The sequence below is a fragment of the Medicago truncatula genome, chromosome 8, assembly GCF_003473485.1.
Source record: "Medicago truncatula cultivar Jemalong A17 chromosome 8, MtrunA17r5.0-ANR, whole genome shotgun sequence".
Lineage (NCBI taxonomy): Eukaryota > Viridiplantae > Streptophyta > Magnoliopsida > Fabales > Fabaceae > Medicago > Medicago truncatula.
In genome coordinates this window covers 36,873,972-36,890,799 of record NC_053049.1, presented here as the reverse complement: position 1 = coordinate 36,890,799, position 16,828 = coordinate 36,873,972, and the positions used below count along the sequence as shown (strand labels likewise).

The following is a 16,828-nucleotide window of genomic DNA, read 5'->3' as shown; positions in this document are numbered from 1 at the left end:
TTGTTTTTCTTTGTCTTCATGTTTCAACCCCTATGTTTTTAGATATTTATGTTTTTTACCACACTCTTCTCCACTCACGTGCTAGATAATCCAATAGTTAAAAAGAAAAAGAAAAAATTATATAGTCCTCTTAAGGATGACTAATATAAAAAGTTTAATCGTGTTGTTTACTTGTGAGACTCTTAATAAAAGTCAATGACTAACGGCGAATTAAATTCACGTTCTTAAATATAACTCAACTTCTTATCGACTAAAATGATCTCATTTTTTTTTATGGAAAGGAAATCAAAGAAAATTAAGGAACTATACGAGGAATACCATTCCCAAGCATCAAAATAATACACTTTGATAAAAGTCTCAACTTCCGTTTGGTTCAACAGAGGGGAGGGGAGGGGAGGGGTTTTAATGGAAGGGTGGGAAAGGAAGGGGAGATATATCAATTAAATATGTGTTTGGTTCAAATGATGGGAGGGAATAGGAGGGAAGGGATTTTAATTTAAATATGTGTTTGGTTCATAAGGGGAGGGGAGAGATTTTAAAACCAAATTACTTTTTTATCCCTCTAACCTTAAAACAATATCATGATTTTTATATTATTCACTTCATAAAAATTTAAACATAAAAACTCGTAACCAAAAACTCCATAAATAATCAAACAAAAAAAATATTAGGTATTCATAAATATTAGAGCACTTCTAAAATAAAAAAAAATTAAACATAAAAACTCCATAAATAATCAAACAAAAAAAATATTAGGTATTCATAAATATTAGAGCACTTCTAAAATAATCTAGTACAATATAAAAAAATTTATAAAAAATTTATTGTTAGAAATTATTTTTTAAATATATTTATAAAAAAATCTTCTACAAATTTTATTAATTATGTTTTAATATATAATACAATTAAAAACTATAAAATAAATATATCAAAATAAAAAAAATAAAAGCAACGTTAGTCAAAAAAGTGAATTCGCGTAAAAAAAATTAGAAGACAAGAATATGCAGTTCTCGATAAAAAAAATTGACATTGGCATGTTACAAAAAAGATGGTAATAAGCAATATGTTGAAAACACTTAAATTTTTAATAAGGACGGTTTTGTTATTTAAAAATAAACATGAGGATAATTATGTCAATGTAATTAAAACTGCATTAACTCATCTCTCTTTCTCTCCCCTCCCCTCCAAAAAACTCCAATTTGAGGGGGAGCAATAAATGAGCTTATGAGGGATTTTGCTCCCCTTCCTCTCCCTCCCCTCCCCTTCTAAAAATTGAACCAAACACAAATTTTTTAAAATATTCTCTCCCTTCCCCTCCCCTCCCCTTCAAAACCCACGAACCAAACAGACCCTAAGGAGGGGGATCATCAAAATCGTTGCCTAAATAGATCGTAAAAGCCTAAACTAAGGAGAAGAAGTGGAATGGTAATAGTTTGAAATTTTATTGCAAATTTTGTAACGCTACATTTGTTCTTTATTGTAAATTTTATTGCAAATTTTTTAAATATATGAGACAAACTAAAAATGTAGTTAACGTGTCTATTTTGCAGGTAATATTACTAAATTTTGTCTTTATTTATGTGTATTTTAATTTTCCCAAAAAAAATGTGTATTTAATTTCACCTTTCATATTTTACAACAAGTTAGTCATATTAATTAGAGTTTTGTTTGAAAAAAAATACACCTGGCAAGTTTTTGAATTAGTCCATGTAAGTTTCTTTGTTTGAATCTGATCCATGTAAATTCAAAAAAATATGTTGCTTTTAGTTTCTGATGTCAATTTATTGGGCCACATGACATGATTTTATCGGATCACGGAAAATGTCAAAAATTAAAACATTTGTATTCTAATTCGCATAAATTATATCTAAACAAATAAATTTAAGAGACTAAGGCTAAAAAACACGTTATAATATGACCCTTTGGGTTTGAGTTGATACTAAAAACCAAAACTTGTGTGCTTTTATTTGTTGATTTAATTTTTTTAATAATGCTTGTCAGTTTAAGACAAAAATATTTTTTTAACTATTTTATACAATTTTTTTAGACAAAATACTATAAATAGGTGAAATTAAACTCGCAGTCCCTTAACTCTAGTCATTTATCTTTTTTTCAAATCATTTTGGTATGTTTTCATATGGATTTACAATCTAATTTTCATATGCAAACATGGATCAAGAATCATAGATTTGAAGACTAATAGCTTACACTGATATAAAACCATAGATTTAAAGTTTGAACATTTATATGCATATTGATAAAAAAGATCAAAATAACATAAAATAAAAGAGTGTTTTTTTTGGATCATAAAAATAGAGTTAATATATGTTTATCACCCTGTAATATGAGCGACTTTTTGTTTACCCCTTGTAAAAAAAAATTGGATTCCAACCATATAATATGAAGAGTCTTTGGTTTTGGACCCTCGAAGCATATGACCGTGCAAAATTGTTGGTGTAGCATGCTCAATGTGTAATTAATTTTTTAAAAAAATATTTTTTAGTACATATGGCATATTTAGGTCAAATTTTGGGCTTAAATGCACTTTTGATCCCCTATTTCAATTTATTCAAAATTTTTATCTTCTATTTTCAAAACCATTATTTTAGTCTCCTATTTTACCTTTTTTTTAGTTTTTTTATCCCCACCAATTTTAGTGATTTGTCATTGTCATTAATGACATGGCGGTGATGTGGCAGTGTGTTGGCTAATTAAGTTTCCATGTCATTAACATACATAATTAATTACATACAAAATGTAAAACTTAAATGACTAATAATTAAAAAATCAAAAATTGGATTTAAATTATAATAAGAAAATGAATCAGGTTTGATAACATGAACCCTAATTTCTAAAATCCCTAATTTTTTTAATCTCCATCTACTTTTCCTTCCTCATGTTGGGGATCGCACATAACTTATCCTTTACCCCATTAGAGCGATCAAAACTCTCACATTATAACCTTATTTTTCTCATACACCCACTTGAGTGATCTTCCAAATCCCAATCAGATTGTGCATTTGGCTCATAACCACTCAAACAATTCCAATATTGTTGAATTCTCAATGCAGCTTCCAAACGAATCGCATAAAGCATAAACCTCACACCGTTGTCTTGGTTGCGCCAAAAACAAGTTCCACTCATTGTTACCTTCCAACCATGTAAGCTGCTTAATCTTCCCAATAATATCCATCACAAACCGCAATATAATGGAAGGGTTATGCAACGAATAAGTGAAGTAGTTTTCATTTTCGTTTGACGCAAACAAGAATGAGAAAAGAAAAGTTGACGGAGATTGAATAAATTAAGAATTTTAAAAATTAGGGTTTATGTTATTAAACCTCGTTCATTTTCTTATTTTAATTTAATTCAGTTTTTGTATTTTTAATTATTAATCAATTAGTTTTCCATTTTGTATGTAATTATTTATTTATGTTAATGACATGGAAACTTAATTAGCTAACACACACTATCACATCATAATGAGAATGACAAATCACTAAAATTGGTGGGGGACAAAAAAACTCAAAAATGTAAAATAGGAGGGCTAAAATAGTAGTTTTTAAAATTAGGAGATTAAAATTTTGATTAAGTTAAAATAGGGGGATCAAAAGTGTATTTAACCCTTTATTTTAATAATTAAATATAACCAATCCATTTTTTCTAACACTTCCTCATCTTCATCTAACATCCTTTAAAGTCTCCCTTATCCGCATGTTTCACTCCTATTAGATGCGTCAACATGCCTCGATCTTACGTGATTTCCCTCCGCAACAGGGTAACACGAGATCATTGAACACTGTCATCTCTGATTGATGTTCACTAGTGCCTTTGTTCCTTTGACACGAACTGCTTCATTTTTCTGGGTATGAATAGTAATAATACGATATGGGTTACGAATCAAGCTCTGATTCACGTTTCTGAGTTTTTCTCATTTATGCATTTTCAAAGACAACAACGTTACAACACAGGTAAGTGAAAGGTGAAGTAGTAATAAACATCACAAGAAATGGGGGTTTGAATTGTAACCCTTTTAAAATTATTCCTGAAACTTTAAATCAAGTTTTATATACTCAAGAAAATTCTTGGTTAATATTAGTTTAACAGATAAATAATCAATTGATGTATAAAGGAACATAATGTTATGGATAGAGATATTATAAGCAGAATGAGAAAAATGATATTAAGTTGAATTATAAAGTTAATTTAGCAAGGACCATAATGTTCTAGAGAAATATAAAGACAAAATGATAAAACAATATTATATACTGAATTTAAACTTTAGTTAAATATTATGCAGTTGTTTTATCTTGGACCAAAATGTTCTGGGTGCAGTTTAAAGTAAGAATTAATTTCGGACCAGAGAACTTTGGATTAATATGGTTGAGATTAATTAGGATCAAAATGTTCTAGAGATAATTCAATATTAATATGTGTGATCGTGTGTTTATATTGTGTAAAATGAGAGAGAGAGAGAGAGAGAGAGAGAGAGAGAGAGAGAGAGAGAGAGGAATAACACATGAGAGTATCCTGGTTCACCAAACCCGGCTACTTCCAGTCCCCACACTTCGTGTAAGATTATCCACTATTGTATTCAGCTAGTAGAAACTTCTAACTAGCACTATAACGTCTTGATCACACCAGATCAGTCTGGAACACCTTTATTATCAACCTCAGCAGACTTCTACAATTCTTTGCTTTCGCACAACAAAACGTTGGAACTTTCCTATCTCAAACTATTAAGCCCAATAGACTTGAAATCTAGTTTACACTTTGTAGGATGATGATTTAGATCGTGATGTCTCAAACAAAAGAGACTTTTACAAACACAAACTCAAAAAGATATCTCAAACAAAAGAAATAAAGAGAATAAATATAGTGATAAGATTATGGAGTTTGCTTTGTGATAGTAGAAAAAGATGATGAAGAGATTGATAGCTTTTTGCTTTGGGAGAGATAAATGCTTTGTATTTCAAACTCTTGCCTATCTCCTTCAAAGACATCTTCTATTTATAGAGCTAGAATCCCTTGGAAAGCAAGCCAATAAAGAGTTGTTGTACTTCCAATTCAAATTCGAAAAAAGGCTCCAAAGAAGCTTGGAGAGAAAGCATGCAGAGAATGTTTCTTCAATTTTCCCAGAGCATTCTCTCAGTTCCAACCAATCTTGAAAGAAATTGTAGAGCACGTGGCTGCTAGCTTGTGATGAGCTGTGATCAAGCCTTGAGAAACTTGCTGCCCACTTGATGACTCTTGTTGATGTCATGTAACTTGATGATAAAGATTGGTCCTTGGAATATTTTTTTCCGTATTATTCCTTGAGATCGAAAATGCCACATGAGGGCCCAATGCTGATTTTATTCTTTTACTTTCAGCACATGTGCAAGAGAGAATATATTTAATTTCCTTTATTTCTTTGTCCTTTAATGCTTTATCAAGAACCTTGATTTCTTTCCTTTTTATGTGAGACAAAAAGAATATTGCTTTGATCTTGATCTTAATTATGCACATCTTGAGATTAACCAAAAAAACTCATATTTGATCATTGCTCTTATTGAGAAAGATTTTGTTATCCCTTGTGAGGCCAGAACATTCTCTTGCTTTTACTGAACATTCTCATGAAATATTTCGCACAAAATTCATTAGTAGATAACAATATAAATAAAAGTAAATATGTTTGTTATATTTAAAATATCGATAAAGGATTTTGCTTTCAACACACAAGTAAGTGAAAGGGTGAGTAGGGGTTTTCAAAACAATGATGATTCTCCTCTTTTTCACTCCCATTTTCCCTTTGTAAATAAAAAATTAAAACCAAAGTCAAAAACATGATAACATCCATGAAACATACGACCCACAACAAAAATATTAAAACTTTGATTTGATAATCAAATTAGGTGCCCAAAATAACATTCTGAAACCAAAATTGAAACACAAAAATATGATAAAAAAGAATAGATATTTGATTGAAAGATGACGAAAATTGTCTTGGATCTCTGTGTGTGAAGAAGATAGGCCTTTAATTTTATCTCCGTTACACTCTTTGGTCCATTCTGTTAGGTTTGTGAAAAACGGTTAACTTATGGACACGTGTAATTTTGGCATTGACTGAAAACTTAATTCATTTCCTTCATCTTCTTCATTTGAATCATTCATCTCCTTCATCCATTTCAGGGAAATAAGAAGAACAACACCACCAACATCAAAAATCCAACATCAACAAACTATAACAACAATCCAAAAACAAACAATAAGAACAACAACCCAAAAAAATACAATAAATCAATAAAAAGATCAATTTCAGAACAAAAAAAAATCAATAATTGAAGGAATAGTTATCGAACAAAACTAGTTCATCGAACTCTCCAAAGATTTGGTTTCTTCAACAAACACAAGTAACAAGCCATTATGATATAAGGTGTATTTCATTTGCAGTAGAAGAAAAAAATTCTACTACATTTGTTTGACGGTTGATGCACAATAAAAATATTTGTCACTAATCAATTAGTTAAAACTGATGCTTTTTTAAAAGATTGTCAGAAGGGTCTTGAAGATCCAAAGGCAAAAAAAAAAAAAAAGCTTTGACGGAGTGAATTTCTTGAAACGTGATAAAGATCTTTTTAGAAGAATTTTATATATGGGTGATTAATATTGTACAAGCACAAAACTTATTAGTGTTTTTATCTTTGTTATTTTGTGCTTATTTTACTTTCTTAAACTTATTCAAATGTAATCATTAGCTTTGCCAACCAATCCATTATGATATAAGGTGTGTTTCATTCACAAAAGAATATGCACTGAACAAAGCACTACAAAAAAAAAAACCACTCCACTGTGTTTGACGGTTCATGCACAAGACAAATAATTATGTGTTGCAACTTATAGAAGAAAGGGGGAAAGAGTAATGAGAGATATAGGGAGACATGATAAAGGTAAGTGGGAGAGATATGGGAGAGAGAGGAGGGATAAACACATGCAATAGTAAAGAATGATAAAGACATCAACGATAAGAAGGGGAGAGATAGAGTATGAGTGTGTGAGAAATTAGAGATGGATGGAGAAGAGAGAGAAATAGAGAAAAGGGGGTTAGAGAGAGGACAAAGGAGAAATAGAGAGGCATGAGGGGAGCAAAGAGAGAATGGGAGAGAGAAACATGAGAGTGGAGAGATAGGAGAGAGAGGGGGCTAAGAGAGGGAGAGAAACATGAGAGAGTAAATAGGAAGAAAGACATGATATAATATAATGATTAAGAGGGATAATATTTTTTCTTGCATTTTTCCTACTTCAGCGGGTTCGGATTAATCAAGGATTCAATTGTGAATTTATGTTACGATGTTCCTTTAATTGTTCTAAGTTAATTTGGTTCTTTTCATATTCTCTGCTTTGAATTAATCCTCTTAGGAATTAGGATTTGACTATTTATTGTATAATTGTCATTATTTGCACTTGAATGAAATTGGTCATGCAAAAAAAAAAAAAAACTAGATGTATTTTTTTGTTTGCCACAGTAATTGTATTTTGAAATATGTTTGGATCTTCTAAATGTTTAGATAAAATAGCAAAACAATCAAGCGTTTTTCTAGTTACACCCATAAAATATCTTGTCACCCAAAACTTCATTAATATTTTATTATAATATCAAAATAGCCATTAGTTTCTTATTAACTTTACACACACCCTATGTTTTTCATCCTTCTAATTTTTTGATGTAGGTGCACGTGATTTCAATTCACATAAGCTCACGTTAATTTAGTTTATTGTGTATGTTATTTTGAAAATTGAATAGAAATTATGCTTCAATTTACAATCAATATTTCAATTCAATTAACATATGCCTTCTATGAGATTTAACAATCCAATTCACTCAAGCCATTACATAAACATCAATTCAAATGTGGAAACCGATTTACAAGATCTAAGCTCAGATATTGGACAATTTTACAAGATGTTCCTTTGTTTTTTTTATTTTTTTTAAAATGTTCTCCTCTCAATTTTGGACATAACAAATCGGGTTATAGATCTGAAAAATAAAGGAAGAGAAAAAAAGGAGAGGAATAGGCAGTCAGGAGAAGATAAAGGGGAGGAAGAATAGTAGAGGATATTAGCTGAAAATTTAAAAAAGAGTTGAAAGGTATTTTAGTAAAATTGGGATGTAACCAAAAGTTCACCAGGTGTAATAAGAATTAAACAACAATCAATGACTACCAAAGTGTGTTAATGAGAAAGATTTACCTTATCTTATAGTAATTTATTTTATAAAATATGTTTTTGATTTTCTGTAATACATATAATTAATTTTGAAATATCTACGTCTAGATCCAAATCTTTGGTATCATGTCCACCTATGATAAAAATTCATGAACAAGAACATGTTTAGATTGACTTATTTGATCATTTACTATCATAAGTACTTATGACGTGTTTATAAGTTTATTTCGGCTTATTTTCACAAGTTTTATATAGTAACTTATGAAAACAACTTATAATTATATGATTATCTCTTTGACTTTATATTATCTTTTGTTATAGAAACAATTTATCCTTGAGTACTTATTCGATAAACACTCATGCTATAAGAGCTTAATTAGTGTATTCATCCAAACACGATCGAAATGCTAATTGTCTTTGATAGAACTATAAACCCGAGTGTATATATGCTTCAACAACTAATACAAAATTCAAAGGTTGTATTGTCATTGATATCATTCAATGTAGATGCAGATATTTCAGTTGAAACACTTTCCCCTTCCTAATTTTAAGTTGAAAAATGCATATATTATGTTTAACCGCACCACAAAAACCAATATATTTTTACACATAACAATGTTTCACCAATTAGCAGCAACTTCTTTCTGAAACTTATGTTCATGCTTTTCAGCTTTAGACTTTAAACTCTCGAGATAATTAGTAAAGCCGCTACAAGCTTCCTTCAATTCTTCAAGCTTCGTTTCCATGTTCTTTATTTCATCCTCTACCTGACCGTGTTGTTCAGTTCTATAGGCCATATATCTTCTAATCTCTGAGGCATCACCAGTTTCATAAGCTATGCTAACAAGCCTGCGCAACCGAACTCTTAAAAATTCAACATTCATGCCCAAATGTTCAAAAGCTAGCAATGTTTTATCCCAATTAGAAAATTCAACACGCGGTGTAGATATCACACTGACTTTTATTGCATCAGCAATATTAACAATTTCGGATATAATTCCAGCAATCAGCTTATAATGCAAGCCTTTGATGACATTGTCATGAAGAAAAACTTGTTGACTGTAACATAGTCTGTAGTACTTGCTTCGAACTTCTGTGGAGAGTTCTTCTTCAATTGGCCTTCCATCAACTATGATTCTGAAATTTTCAAAACCTTTTAACTCTTTAAATTCAGGCATTTTAAATCCTTCGAATATTTCTGACAAAGCTTCGTCGCTATCAATTTCAGATTGCTCTCTATATTGTTTAGGCTTAGACTCCATGTTTGATACAATCATTTTCTTTTTCCTTTGGATGTCTTGTGAAACAGGTTTAATGCTTTTTCTTTTTGGGCTATTACATGCTACAACATCAGATTCTATGTTGTTTCTTCCTGAAAACATGAAGGAGAAAAGTAGTAATGTTAAAGTATTATTCTATATATAACAAGATTGTATAAATCCTTGATGATTTCATGATAGACAATAATAAAAAATAAAAAAAAGTATGGAGAAGCAAATCTTGCCTCCCACTTTTTGTTTGGTGCAACTCTCTTGATTCTCTAGTTCCGCTCTTATTATATAAACCTAAAAAAAATGGTATGAGCAAAGAACCAAAATTAAAACTAACAAAAGAACAATTAAATAAAATATGAATAAAAATAAAAACTATTACCTTAAATTTAGTGGGTTCAATTAATTGAAATACCACCACATCACCTTCTAGCAATTTATGCACAGCAGAAAACTGTCTCCAACCAGCACTCAATCCTGTCTTACATGCAATGTATTTTGTTTTGTATTCTTTACCATATTCATCTTCTAATGTGATAGTTGTATCTTTATCAGGTAAATGTCTTTTACAAAACGATACAGGCAACCCCTATACAAAAAGAAATCACAAGACATGGCAGTGTTATTTGGTTTATCTAATCCTAAATGTTATTCTTATATATTAGTTATATTCAAATTTAGAGGTTACATTAACTACAATTTTGTTGTAATGTTTACCATCCAAAAACAACTGGCTACATGTGATCTGACCAATGACTTCACAAAACTAGGGAACTCTGGTTCCAAATGTGATCGGAGTCCTTCGGCGTGAATCACAGCAGATGATATCGCCTCACCACGAGAATATGTTCCATCTGTTGCCCCTTTAGTTGAACTGCAATCAAACAAAATGTCTTAAATTTATCATAAATGATTACTTACTTTTAAAAATAAGTTGGATTATTTAATCGATTATACTTGATTTTTACGAACCTTGCAAACTTTTGTGATTGTGTCTCATCTAGTGTTGCCTGTAGAAAATGCATGTGGTAGATTCGTTATCCATTTTGACTTTTATTTAATTTATATAGAATTTAACATTCAATTAACGGGCTTAAGCTTGTAAAGCACTACAATGTGGTAATTTCAAAAAGAAAGAATAATAGAACACAACCAAACAATTAGATGAAAGAGTGTTTCATGGAAGGTTAAAATTATGTGGACCAAAATGTTTTCAATATTTACAATTGGAACCAATGTTTCAATACATGTAAAAAAATGTAAAATGGATGGGGGTGGACTACTAAAAATTCAACCAGTGTTGTCAAGTAGGGGCTATAATAGTCTTATAGAGCTATAAAGTAGCGGTATTTGAACAAATCGCTATTTCTCTGTGATACATTGTTTAGTATAAATTATTATCAAATAGTAATTTTAATAGCATTGTAGCAGAGTAACCTATTGGGATTTAAAGAAGCCTATGTTTTTTTACAAGCTGGATTGAGAACACTCAATTCAAGATCAAACATCTAGATTGCAAAAGAAAACCCTTCAAAATCTTACTTGTTTTGTTGGACTATTCAAGAGCTTGTATTTATTTTCCACCGCCTTGTTCTGTTTATACTGCAAATAATACAACATAACTATAACTCATCATTATTAACTCATATTTCAAAAAGAAGCCAAACCTATAGGAATCTTAAGCCAAAAACATTATTAATAATAATTCAATATATAAATCCATCAAACACATTTCTCTTTATTATGCAAAACACACAGCAAAGAAAAATAAAATAACAAACTTTTACACATTTTGTGAAAAAACGAGGATATGTAAATAGAAAAGATAGAAAACAACATTTAAAGGAGACTTTGGAGAGAAATGTGCCATAGGAACACCCTCATACACCTCTCTCCCATAAAATGCAACAGTCACTCCATGATCATCATTTCGAGGAAATTCCATCACATCTTTTTTCACCATTCGATCCCTCTTCTTTTCATCAACCGCCACCATTTTCGACATTAATTAACAATTGGATTGCATTCTCCGCAACCACAAACACAATTTTTCCTAAAAAATCATGATGAATCTATGATGCAAAAGGCTATTGGATGGGTTGTGACCGGGGTGGTGTTGGTTTTGATAAAAAAAGAGAGAGAGATGATTTACATGATGGATGGTGATGTGTCATATGTAGAGAACAAACCAAAATTTGCGTTTAACGTTTGAGATTTTCCAGCTTTGGTGTTGTGTCTTTCTGTTACTAAATCATATTGACGATAACAAATATAAGTTTGGAATTTAGAATGGAATGGATTACGTGGTACAAGTAGGTAAACATGAGAACAACAATGTACGAAATATGTGGCAATACCAATTCATTAAGAATTTTTTTATTTTAGTACAATAAAATAATTTTGGAGTAAAAATATGAACATAAATTTATTGGAACAATTTAAAAAAAAAATATATAGAAGAAGATTTTTGTAACATAAATATGGGGTTATGTCATTAACAACTTTGATTACTTTGTTAATTGCTATTAATCATTTATTTAACATATATCCACAAAAAAAAAAAAAAACATTCTGACCAAATTTTTTGAGGAAAACTCCAATCCTCGCAAAAACAATAAGAATTTTGTGGGCAGTATGAGGAAATGTGTCCCATAGCCCACATGTTAGAGGACTATCGACCAACAAACTTATCAAGTGAAATTTTCAAGGAAATGTGTCCTCAAAACACTATATAAATGATTGTTGATGGGAATAGTTGTCGGACACACAAAACAACGGTGATTTTGGAGGAATTGTGTCCTTAATGCCTCATAAAAAATTTGAAAGTTACGCAAAAAACTATAAAATAAGGCATTGTTTTTTTTTTTCTTCATAACCTCGCTCAAATTATTCAACTCTTTACATCATTTTTCATTCAATATTTTTAGTCTAACATTGTTGGATGTGAATCCTCTCCGACCCTTTTGCTTCCTTTTGTTTCATCCATCTCTCCTTTTCCAATTCAATGATTGATTGATATATGAAAGAAAAAATAATAATAATAACGAAGAGAGAGAAAAAAGTTAGTGAATTGCTAAGATTAAGGTAGGATGGACAATATGAGAGAATGAACATGAGAGGATCCAAATCCACCATTGTTACTATGTTTTTATTAATCTCCAACTCTTCTCACTGTTTTTACTATCTACTTAGTTGTTGCCATTCCTGACGTTTTTTATCAAAATATTATTACTAGGTAGTTTTTAGAGAATTTATTTTAATTATATATATATATATATATATATATATTGTTAATTTAGTTATTAATATAATATTGTTGATGGAAACGTGAAATTAGCCAAGGCCAGCTGAGTTTCATTAACTTTGATTCCCTCTTCTTTAAACAATTGACATTGAGGGAGGAACTTTATCCTTCAGATGTGGATTCCCCAACTTCTCCAGTAAAGTGTCAGGTATTGTTGTTTTGAGTTTTTGATCTACACTAAGAAATACATAATAAATAAAGATAAAGGCAGAAAGATGAAGATATAAAAATGCAAAAATAACTTGTTTGATTAATTGGATGTGTTAATTATAATGTATGAACTTGGTATTATAGCAAAAACTCTGCATATTAGCCAAACGACATGGCCAACAATGATGAGCCTTTGCTCAGCTAATTTTGCGGAGTATGCGTGATAACTCCCTTGCTCATGGAATCGTGGTGCCCCACATCCATGTTCAATCTCCTTCTTCAAGGCTTGGTCTATTGACAAGGTCCTTAGCGCGCAACACCATGGAGTTTGTGTCTCTTCCCTCATTCCTCAATGTGGTTAGTGGTGTTACAAACAAGGAATGTGAGTTTCTTACATCATTTTCTAGTTGCACTATGTTTTGACTAAGTCCTGAAGCTCTGAACAACCCACATACTGAATTAGTGGCCTTGAGAAAGAATCAACTCCCTCGCTCGGTTGCCTGAACATCGCCTAACCTTTAATCAACTATGAGGCTTCCTTACCTAATATCTTATCGCCTTAATTTTCTCAATTGATTAAGCGATTTGTATTCCTAACATTAGGTCGCCACTCCATGTAAATATCCATAACCGAGAATCTCTCTATCATTATGTTTCTTGATTATCCTATAAATTTTCTATTGTTGATTTTAATCTTTCACTAGAAAAATGTCCTCTCTATCTTCCGGTTAAAGTCTCCAAAGAATGCGTTTCATGGCACTCTTCGCTCAGCGTGTGTCAACATTACCCTTATCCTTGTACAAGCGAGACAACCACAAATATTATTATTATTATTTTTTGGAAAATGCTATTTCTCTAGAAAAATAGCATCAAGAATTTTTCAAGACACAACTAGCAAATTTTAATTGCATGATTTATTTGTCCACTTCCTATTTTTCAGTCACACCTCCTTGAATTGTGGCAAATAGTGCATTGTGATTGGCTGCTCTTTATTCTTGAAGAATTCTTGATGTTATTTTTCTAAAGATATAATAGCATTGCTTTTATTTTTTATAGCAAAGATGCGAAATCCGTGCTTCCCTTTTCCTGGGAATAGTTTACCAATAATATGCATCACTAGGACTCAAGAGCTTCAACCTCACCCGAAGCAAGATTATGTCACCTAGATTTTCAGAGGTGCGTCCTCTAAAGGTGAAATATGGAAACGACTGGGTTTTTACGACCTAATTATGCTCTCAAAGATGGACATTTTTATCCAATTGGATCTATTTACCTTTTTATCATATTTGTAAGTGAGTTTCAATCTTTTCATCTTTCCATGGGAAATGATGACTTCCACTCTACTCTCTTCGATGTAGAAGCAATATTTTATAGTGTTATCAAAATTTGAAAAAAAAAATTGTGACACAAAAAAAATTCAACTAAAATAAATTTTGTCTCCAAATTCACTATTATTATGTACGGTAAGTGTAGATAAGAGGAAAACCAATTAAGTGTAAGTTCGCTATATTGAAATAGACAACACCAAAAAATACACATCATTCATTTTTTTGGGTCTAAACTCCCTCAACTCAAATGAGCGGTAAACTCTCCTTAATAGTTTTAATGTTGCTGCATGTTCAAAGTTAAATTCGAACCACGACATTAGTTAGACTAGAAAAGATTTACGTCATATCGTTTAAACATTTTTGATATACACGTCACTCTTTTATTAATAGTATAGATTCTATAAAGTATATGCAACAAATCAAATATCGTTCAATCTTAGTGGCCCAGGTTTATTTAACAATTCCTATGTCTTGCATATATGCTGGTGAATGAAGAATGACTGAAATTTACTAAAAAAAGAGAAGAACTATTGCGAATATGACTTAAACATCTTTTTCTAAGGTGCATGACTTAAACATGAAAGGGACAGATGGTACGTGTAATAAGATTATTATTTTCTCTAGCATGTCTGTGTAAACAGATAAGGCTAAAATGGATTTGGCCATCTGTCATAATCCTATAATCCTATTTATGACTGATTTGCTCGAAGATGGTCATCTTGTGTTTGGATATCAACTTTTCTCAAATGAAGTTGAGAGCTATCATAACATAAAAAAAGGTAATGCTAACAAAAATTAGGTTGAAATTTTGGAAGAAGTTCTATCATTTACTATCATATTTTTTAATTTGAAATTGAATCAAGGTCGGTTTTGATTTGATTTTTTTTAGAGGGCAGTTTAGATTTTATTTGTTATGACCGATTTAAAAAATAAATTGAATTCTTGTTCAAAAAATAAATAAATTGAATTAATTAGATTTAGTTTAAAATTTAAACTAGTAGGCGATATGGCAGCTCTAAGGTGGGGTTAGGACTTAGGGGTGAGGGTGATGGTTGGAAATGGCGATGTCGTTTATTTATTTAGGAGGAGTAGATGCGGGGAAACGTTGTATTTTTTGGCTAATGTGGTTTTGCTCGACGTTATTGAAGACTATTGGAGGTGGCTGTTGTCGCCCGACAAAATTTATATTGTTTGAGGGATGTATCGACTGTTGACAACAGAGGTGGCTCGCAATCGTGATGACATTCAAAATATAATTTGGAATAAAACAATTTCATTAAAGGTTTTTATTTTTCTGTGTCGGCTTTTTAAGAACCACATTGCTACAAAGGATAATCTTGTTAAACACAAAATCCTCAAACATAATTTAACTGTTTGCAGGTAACAAGAATCAATGGATCATTTGTTTTTGCGCTGCAATTATTCTGGCACCATTTGGATTCTAGTTTTGCAATGGATGGGCGTTTCTACAGTGATTCCTTTTCACTTATTGGATTTTTTTTTTCTCCATTTTAGTTTGTTGTGTGGCTTTGCAAGAAGGTTGAGGAATATCAAACATATTTTAGTTTGGTTTATTTGGAAAGAACGCTACAAAAAAAATGCTTGATAGAATCAAGTTTCTTTTTTTGGTGGATGAAAGCAAGAAGATCCAAAGTTTACTTTTGATCTAAACCATTGACGAGTTAACCCCATGTTGTATATCGGGTAGCCTATGTTTCTTTGCTTTTTGGGATTTTTTTTTGTAAATCTATAACTTACTCTTGGCTCTGTGTTCTTCTTGTGCACTTAAGGGTTTACCCGAAAAATGCTTGATGGAATTAAGTTTTTATTTTTTTTATTTTTAGGATTGAACCTTAAGATATGTTTGTGGTCAACCTGTAACATAGATATATATTGGAACGAAAACATCGCTAGCAGATATGATGAATCATTGGAATAAAGAAATTAAGGACAAAAAGCAAAGGGAATCCCATAACTCATGCTAGCTACCCCTTATTATCAAACCAACTGTCAAACAAGGCATTTTAATATTAGTATCAATTTTGTCATTCTAATATATGGTATACGATTTTCTTTGACCTTCTAGTCCTTGTTTTTTTGTGACCTACTCAGTAATTAATTAATTTGTTATAACTGCTATTTAAAATATCAACAAAGTTTTTAAAAATGGATCAATTTTTATAAAAATATAGATTCAAGATGCAATTTAGTCTTTCACAAGTTAAACGCGGGTCAATTTGTGATGACAAAAATCAATACTTAAATTCGTCATTGACTATTTCATATGAAGAATGGATCTCTCTTTCGTTAAATTTAAACAAAATTTAACCTTATAAAAATAACGATATTTTGATAATAGATGAATGTTGTGAGTTAGTCCGAACTCATAAGTCATAACTAAGGTCATGAATGAAACAATATTAATTTTGCCCTTTTTTTAGGGTCTTTCATAAACTTTATAAATTTGGTGTACACTAATATCAATTAATTATTACTATATTATATGATAGGATACCATGGTATAAAATATTCAGCAGCCTCTCTTATTTCAAAGCCCATGTTACTTTTTA

The 16,828-nt window shown here is 30.8% G+C and overlaps 1 protein-coding gene across 1 annotated transcript; it reads right to left on the bottom strand.

Annotated features, from left to right (window-relative positions):
* Positions 1-8,825: 8,825 nt before the first annotated feature.
* Positions 8,826-11,472, bottom strand: LOC120577567 (B3 domain-containing protein Os01g0234100). Its single transcript, XM_039829162.1, has 6 exons — positions 11,314-11,472; positions 11,019-11,078; positions 10,449-10,486; positions 10,227-10,350; positions 9,903-10,065; positions 8,826-9,577 (listed from the first exon to the last, which is right to left on the bottom strand). Exons 1-6 carry the CDS (start codon positions 11,470-11,472, stop codon positions 8,826-8,828), a joined length of 1,296 nt encoding a protein of 431 aa, XP_039685096.1.
* Positions 11,473-16,828: the final 5,356 nt, after the last annotated feature.

What these genes read in the sequence shown, in the direction of transcription:
- LOC120577567 (XM_039829162.1), bottom strand. Translation starts at nt 11,472, where the DNA reads ATGGTGGCGGTTGATGAAAAGAAGAGGGATCGAATGGTGAAAAAAGAT. An exon ending in CAATCACAAAAGTTTGCAAG is followed by an intron (nt 10,351 to 10,448) that starts GTTCGTAAAAAT and finishes GTTTGATTGCAG; the next exon opens with TTCAACTAAAGGGGCAACAG. An exon ending in CTAGTTTTGTGAAGTCATTG is followed by an intron (nt 10,066 to 10,226) that starts GTCAGATCACAT and finishes CTTTTTGTATAG; the next exon opens with GGGTTGCCTGTATCGTTTTG.